At 34.7% G+C, this 8,261-nt stretch overlaps 2 protein-coding genes across 2 annotated transcripts in view; both read right to left on the reverse strand.

Annotated features, from left to right (window-relative positions):
• LOC123550865 (uncharacterized) overlaps positions 1–7,555 on the reverse strand; it is a gene marked incomplete at its 3' end in the record, with an annotated part of 62,091 nt that extends 54,536 nt beyond the window's left edge. Inside the window, exon 1 of the mRNA XM_053535335.1 lies at positions 7,037–7,555. The remainder of the gene's footprint in view (positions 1–7,036) is intronic.
• LOC128554101 (zinc finger CCCH domain-containing protein 18-like) lies at positions 4,484–6,315 on the reverse strand. The gene is made up of 2 exons (XM_053535334.1): positions 5,807–6,315; positions 4,484–5,705 (listed from the first exon to the last, which is right to left on the reverse strand). The coding sequence occupies exon 2, from the start codon at positions 5,399–5,401 to the stop codon at positions 4,484–4,486; it is 918 nt and encodes a 305-aa protein (XP_053391309.1). The 5' UTR covers positions 5,402–5,705; positions 5,807–6,315.
• Positions 7,556–8,261: the final 706 nt, after the last annotated feature.

An 8,261-nucleotide genomic window follows, 5' to 3' on the forward strand; every position in this document is an offset into this window, starting at 1 on the left:
AAATAGTAAAAGGCGTTTGCCTAAACTTGTATATGCTACAAAACGTAAAGAATTTGATGGTAGCGTCCAGAGAGCTAAGAGGCAATATGTTTATCAAGCTCAGGCAGAACTAGAAGCTGCCGTTTCCAGGGATTCTAAAATTTTTTGGAAAAGCATAGGCAAAATTGGGGTTGGTAATGAAAGATTAAAAAAGATTCCATTTGAAGTTACACAACCTGATGGGTCCATTTTTTTCTGATCTAATGGGGTTCTGATTTTGAAAAACTTCTTAACCCTCAGGATGCTATAGCAACTCTGGATGTTTACCACCTTTTGATGTGACTGTCCGTGGTGCGATGGACCGGTTAGATTTCAACAATTTATTCATTATCGAGGAGGTCCGAAAATGCATATTACAGGCAAAGTCTGGAAAGGCACCTGGTCATGATGAAATACCGAGTGAATTGTTGAAAAACGACTTGGCCTTGGCAATGCTGCACAGTCTCTTTAATAGGTGTTACACCAGTGGAACTGTACCATCAGAGTGGTCTAAAGGTATTATAAGACCTATTCGAAAGTCATCTACTTCTGACACTAGGGATCCCCTTTCCTATAGGGGTATCACATTAGCACCTTGTATGTACAAGATTTACTGTAGTCTTTTGAATACTAGATTAACAGATTGGTGTACACAGGAAAATGTTATATGTGATGAGCAAAATGGCTTTTGTAAAGGTAAAAGCACTGTTGACCAAGTACAGTCTCTTACAACAATTATAGAAACTCGTAAACTTAAAAGGCTTCCAACTTTTGCCGTGTTTATCGATTTCAAGAAGGCGTATGACATGTTAGATAGAAATACTTTGTGAAATAAATTGCAGCATCTTGGAGTGCAGGGTAGACTGTTTCATGCCATAGTGTCACTGTACAAGGATGTTAAATGCTGTGTTCGTCTGAACGGCTTTGATATACATTGGTTCGATATAAAGTGCGGCTAGAAGTAGGGTTGTCCGCTCTCCCCTATGCTGTTTAACTTGTATATTAATGATTTAGCATCTACAATCAATAGTTTAGATAAAGGTATTAGGATATGAGATACAAAAATAAGTATTTTACTATATGCTGATGATGTTGTTTTTATAGCTGAAACTGTTGAGGACTTGCAGTTCATGTTGAATCAACTGTCAGTTTGGTGTTCTCAAAATAAAATGATGGTAAATTGTGAAAAGTCTAAAATTATACATTTTCGCACAAATGGTACTACATTGTCAGATCATGTTTTCAAAATTGGACCAGATGTATTAGAATATGTACATACATGTAGCTATAAATATTTAGAAATTGTACTGAATGAATTCCTTGATTTCCATGAGATAGCTAAAACTGTTGCTTTGTCGGCTTCAAGAGCTTTTGGACTGATTATTTCAAAGAGTAAAGCTTTTGGTGGTTTCCACTACTCAACTTTCACAACTGTATGATAGTATGGTGTAGCCCATTATTAGCTATAGCCTCCATTGTGGGGGGTACAGGTCGTTCTCATGTATCAATGCGGTCCACAATAGGGCCATGCGGTAATATCTTGGGGTAGGGAAATATACTCCAAATGCTGCTTTGATTGGGGAGATGGGTTGGAAGCCACTAAATGTTAGATTCTGGGGTTAAGTATTCAGACAGTACTTTAGAGTTATGAATATGTCAAATGCAAGAAAGAACAAAGTTATATTTTCATGGTCAAAAAATGAAAATATTAGGAAGTTATTATAGAATGAAAAACTGTCTTCAGAATATTAACTGTGTTCATTTGTTGAATCATGTTGGTGGAAACTATAAACCTGTAATTGTCGTAGGGTAAAATAACGGTACATGTGAATCTCTTTAAAGTTTTGGTTATTTTATTTTATTTTCCTGTTTTAGTCCCGTCTGGTGTTCCATACTTTTGCCAAAATACTCCAATACTTATGAATGGTCCAAGGGAAATAAATCATGACCTCCTATACTAATCTTCCCAATATTTTGGCATGTGACTTATTTTAACCAATCACGATCTGGTCACTTCAAAGGTCAATCTTTTGAAACATAGATATTTACATACTCTGCAAAATAGGCCAAGTATCTTTGGATATATTACATATATATTCAGGTAAATACCAATTTTGTACTTTACAGTTATATTTCATGTTGTGTCTAAAATATTGTATTGATATGTAATGTATTTAATACATTATTACGAGTTTAAATTTACTGTGTCGAAAGCGGTCAGTTACGCGCCACCACACCTTTTGTAACACTCATTTGTTTACATTTTTGACAGCTGTCATCTGTCAAATGACGTTTCACTATTTCTCGCTTATGTTTACTATTTGATGTTTTATATTTTCAGATTACAATTACTTCTTGGTAGTAAAACAACATCATGCAATTACCACCAATAAACCCATTATTGAACTAATTAAATTGTTTTGTCATCCGACCCGCCCTCAATGAAATTGCCACATCATGTAGCCAAGTCGACTATATTAGTGTTTATAGAAAGAAACTGAGCTAGTTGAGGCGAAGGGGTGACAAATGGCGCCCAACATGGGACGGGTGGGATGTTTCTATGTGGTTGTTTAAATGGTTTTTCATCAGATAGATGGATTTCATGTTCTATCAAATCAGTATGTCCTAAATCTGTTGGACCGTTTGAGAAGATGTGTTGCCATTTTGAAAACATAGCATATACTCTGTTTTTCTCTTCTGTAGATAGGTTGGTATTACTCAGTTTTACTCCATATGGCTCTTCCTTGTCTTTCTCATTGATATTTTGCTTATAAGCAGTAACGTTATCCGGATTTATAGCGTCTGATTTGTCAAATATTGCTGCTTCACGTAAAACTGTTACTTCATGTAGCTGGCATATGTTGGATTTCGCTGCGATGGATATTGGTTTTGCAGAGAGATTAAACACTCGTACTGGTATTCTCGCTGTTTTACCAGGCTTAGCTAACGTTACTACACGAGGACAAACACTGACTCGGCTAGAGCAATGATCATCTGAACATGGTTCAGTAACAGTGGACTCTACTATTTTTGTTTTCCGAATAATGCCAGTAATGGTTCTGGTTTGATATGGATGTAGAGTATATCTTTGAGTGGATTTCACAATACCTGCTGAATCATCTGTCAAACTGTGTATTGCCATATTCCATGCCTCAGGAAGATCTGCATTTGTGTTTGTACTGTCTAGTTCTTTTCCACATAGGCGAATAAAATTTGTTCCAATAATTATCGGTATATCTCTATTGTTATCTGTCATTGGAAGAACTAGCACTGGTACATCAAACCGTTTATCTTTTAAAAATGGCACAGTCATTCTAGCCTCTACATAACCTAAATAAGGCACTGTTTCACCATTTGCAGCATTTATTTGGAGATTGAACTGATCTAATGGAAGAAGTGGTGGTTTTTCTTCTAAAGAATGGTAAAAATCTATAGACATTGTCGTTATCATGGAACCTGTATCTACAATTCCTTTAGTGTATGTTCCTTCTATTTCAATTTCTTCAACGTTGTTGTTACCAACAATCCTTTCATATAATAATGTTTTCTTGGAGCATTCATTCTTTGTACTGTCTCCTATCTGCTCCCCGACAGAGACGTCCTTGAGTTTAGAGAACTCTTCTTATTCTGGTTCTCATGATTCCTGTGTTTTTGTTCTCTATAATCTCTGTCTTTCCTTTCTGCATTTACACTATTTTTGTCTTCAGTGCCTCGGTTCTGGCTTGTTTCTTCTCTGTTATATCTGTAGCCTCCTTCTTCTCTTGGTTCTCTCCTGTATCCACTATCTCGATGACTTGTTGATCTGTTGTCCTCATAATATTTGTGTTCTCTTTCATCGTCTAGTCGTCTTCTATCTCTAATATCTTTCTCATTTGTTTGCCTGTAATCTCTGTAGTATCGTCTTTCTTTGTCTTGGTCCAAATAATCAGTTCTATCATTTCTCCTATCTCGTGGGCTGTATCTTCTCCTTTCACTATATTCACCGTATCTGTCACCATGTCTTCTATCTATTCCGTTGCCTCTGTTATATCTATCGTCGTCTCTTCTTCTATTATCTCTGTAGTATGTGTCGTCACTTCTTCTTTCTTTTGCATATTCTTTATTATATCGGTCGTCATATCTATCCCTTCTATAGTATCTCCTCTCTCTATCATATGCGTCGTCTTTTCTGTTATATCCTCTGTCTGTTCTATGGTAGTCTCTGTATCTACTTCTGTTCTCGTTATCTGTTACTTTCGCCTTACTAATTTCTGTTTCTAGATGTTTCATTCTATCAACTAAGTCCTCTAGTACATCGCTCTGTTCCTTAGTCTGTGCATGTTCTTTAATGGTGTATGATTTCTCATCTATCACAGGTTCATCTCGGGCAATTTTCATTTCATTCTCTTCTACCCTCACCTTCTTTCTCAATTCTTCAAATGTTTGTGCAGTTTCAAAATACGTTCTTGTTGCGTTCTTAAGTTCTTCACTGTAAAGCTGTCTCCAAAATCTTGTTTTTAGCATTTCTTCCTTTTGGCTTTCTTTTGTGTCCTTTCTCTATTGCTTTTTGAATAATGCCTTCTAACCTGATTCCCCATTCTGCTATTCCTTCATCTCTTCCTTGTCTAGCCATATAAAACTCTGCTAACACTGATTCACCTGATCTTACATTGCCATAAACATTTTCCAACTTGCTTATGCTTTCCTTTGTAGTAGTTGACGGTGGTATTGTGAGTAAGATCTTTCTTGTTTGGCCACAAAGGGAGTTCCTTACTGCTTGTCTTAACATACTTTCTTCATATAGGCCTGAATTCATGATCACTTCTACTTCAATTTTCCACTCGTCAAATGTATCTTCTGTAAGGTTGGGTATCGTAGGTTTCAGTAATTTCCCTTTCCAATGATCTTTTTCTTTCAAAACCTCTTGAATTTCTGTCTTATCTTTGCTTTGCCTTTCTGCTTTTCTCTTTCGTTCATACTCGGTTTCTTCCTTCAGACTACGTAGAGTATTCTCTTGTTGATTCAATTCCTTTGCTAACCTATCCTTTTCAGCTTTCAGTTTTCTTAACCTTTCTTCCTTTTTCCTTTCCATCTCCTGTTTTATCTTTAATTCTTCAAGCCTTTTCCTTTCCATTTCCTTTCTTTGTTTGTCTTTTAATAATTTGTTCTGCTTTATCTCATTTTCAGCCTTTATCTTCTGTGTTTGTAGCTGTTCAATCTGTTCTTTCAGTTTATGTTCTTCGGGACTTTCACCATATTCAGGTTCTCCATTGAACTCCATATCTTCTTTATATGTAACATCTTCTCTTTTTAAGTCTTTATCATATATATGGTGCTTGCTGTTCTCTATCGTTTTATCTCCGACCTCAATCTGTTTTCTGAGTGTTAAGTTTCTATGACACATTTCTAAACTCTCATCTTTTTGTCTGTAACCCGATGCGATTTTATCTGTATGTTGAACTTGTTCTATGTTTTGTTGTTCGCATTCTTTTTCTTTGCTTTCTAACCACTGTATTTCTCTTTCTATTGTCCGTAATTTAGTCTCGTGACTATCAACGAAGGAACTGGTGTCTTTTGGAATACATAGGTTAACTAATTGTTCATTATCTAATTCATCTAGGGTAGTATATGAAGAGTCACTCTGATTACTTTCTTCACTCCTTTCATCACTTGAATTATGCTTCACTTTTAGTTCTATTTCATTTCACCTCTGCTGCACTTTTCTCTTGTGCTTCACATTTACTTCTATTCACTTATCTTTTACTTCAGTTTTCTATTATGCTTCACTTTTAGTTCTATTTCAAATCACCTCTATTTCACTTCAATTCTACTACAGTATATATATATTTCACTTCACTCCTGCTTCACTATAATTCTATTTCAATTCTTGTTCACTTCTGTTATTCTTTAATTTAGTTCCATTTTTCTTCCATTATATTTCACCACAAGTTAACCTTTACAACTTATTTCTCTTTCAGATATATTCAGTTATCAATACGTATCAATTATCGTATTTTCAGTTCTCAAAACGTATCAACATTTTTATTTTCAGTTCTCAACACGTATCAACTATTTTATTTTCATTTCTCCTCAAAATTTTACGTTTCATCCACACTTCTATTCTATCATTTCAAATTTCAATGATTCAAGATATTGAAATTAAATATTGTATATTTCAGAAAAGATTCTATCTCTTTATAACTCTAAGTACTTCAGCTGCCTTTCACTTTTGTATGTGTATGTAATATTTGTTTATGTATAGTTTATTAATTTTTGGTATTATTTTAAGTGTGTGGTAAAATATCTACATGTATTTGATATATAGTATTCGGTGAGAAAAAGAAAAATAAAAAGAAAAAATTTAAAAAATGTTCCGCTCTCAGGAATCGATGCGGGACCGCGAGATTGGAAGGCCGCTGCCTAACGCACTGAGCCACCGAGGCAGTTATTTGATACAGAGTCAAATATCGACCAGATTAAAATTAAGCCGTGTATCGGAACAGCGAATATTGATTTTACGGCTGATCAAAAATTTAACGCAAAACGGCTAAGTTCGCTGTCTGATCAAAACCGATGTATTACCGGTAATTAACAAACAGTTTTTAACTACTGAATACACAAAAGAATGGAAACTTTAATATGGGGAAAAATTTATATCTTTGTAGAAACAGACAAAATCCGTTTGTACACTGATATAAAAATGAATATACAGCGCTGTACAGGGAAGTTCAACTATGGCCTTCACTTGTCTGGCTACTAAATAGTTTCTCAATATTATAGGGTATAATTCATATAATAGATATAGGACTGATTATATAAATCATATAATAGATATAGGTCTGATTAATTTGATATTAATCAACAAGGCTTTAAACAATGTGAATGTGCTCAGATGAAAAAATCTATATCAATGTAAACTAATGTATCAGAATGTCACACGACAATATAACGTCTATGAAAATTTAAAATTTACACCCTAAACTTGTTGAAAAAAAAACTAAACATAATAAAGACATGGGTAAATAATAAAGTCACTCACCACACCTTGTACATCTTTCACAATATAAATCCTTATAGGTCTATCACAATATCACTAATAACCATACATCCTGTTGAAGTTCTTGTATCCTGTTGAAGTTCAGTTTTGGTATCCTGTTGAAGTTCTCGCATCCTGTTGAAGTTCTGGTATCCTGTTGTAATGTATCCGCGGTGCACCGATAATTCCATATAAAGTAGCAGGCAGGGTCCTGTTGAATAATGTTCCGGTTAATCCAAAGTGTCTGTGCTATCCATTATATAAGTAGGTCATTAATACTAAGGAGGTAAATCTCCTATAGCTTTCACATTAACTTCACTTTGCTATATTCCAAGGCAACCCATATAACACGTTGGGCGCCATTTGTCACCCCTTCGCCTCAACTAGCTCAGTTTCTTTCTATATACACTAATATAGTCGACTTGGCTACATGATGTGCCAATTTCATTGAGGGTGGGTCGGATGACAAAACAATTTAATCAGTTCAATAATGGGTTTATTGGTACTACCAAGAAGTAATTGTAATCTGAAAATATAAAACTACAAATAGTAAACATAAGCGAGAAATAGTGAAACGTCATTTGACAGATGACAGCTGTCAAAAATGTAAACAAACGAGTGTTACAAAAGGTGTGGTGGCGCGTAACTGACCGCTTTCGACACAGTAAATTTAAACTCGTAATAATGTAATAAAAACATTACATATCAATACAATATTTTAGACACAACATGAAATATAACTGTAAAGTACAAAATTGGTATTTACCTGAATATATGTAATATATCCAAAGACACTTGGCCTATTTTGCAGAGTATGTAAATATCTATGTTTCAAAAGATTGACCTTTGAAGTGACCAGATCGTGATTGGTTAAAATAAGTCACATGCCAAAATATTGGGAAGATTAGTATAGGAGGTCATGATTTATTTCCCTCGGACCATTCATAAGTATTGGAGTATTTTGGCAAAAGTATGGAACACCAGACGGGACAAAAACAGGAAAATGAAATAAAATAACCAAAACTTTAAAGAGATTCACATGTACCGTTATTTTACCCTACGACATACTCCCCCTGCTTCGAAAATGGCGTCCCGACATTTAACATACAAAATGAAAAGTACCATTTTGTATAAGCATTTAAATAAAATAACCAAAACTTTAAAGAGATTCACTTGTACCGTTATTTTACCGTACGACATAATCAACCTTATTGAAGAAAAATTGTTT

The sequence above is a fragment of the Mercenaria mercenaria genome, unplaced genomic scaffold, assembly GCF_021730395.1.
Source record: "Mercenaria mercenaria strain notata unplaced genomic scaffold, MADL_Memer_1 contig_4716, whole genome shotgun sequence".
NCBI lineage: Eukaryota > Metazoa > Mollusca > Bivalvia > Venerida > Veneridae > Mercenaria > Mercenaria mercenaria.

Coding starts and splice junctions, on each gene's coding strand:
- LOC128554101 (XM_053535334.1), bottom strand. CDS start 5,401: ATGTGTCATAGAAACTTAACACTCAGAAAACAGATTGAGGTCGGAGAT.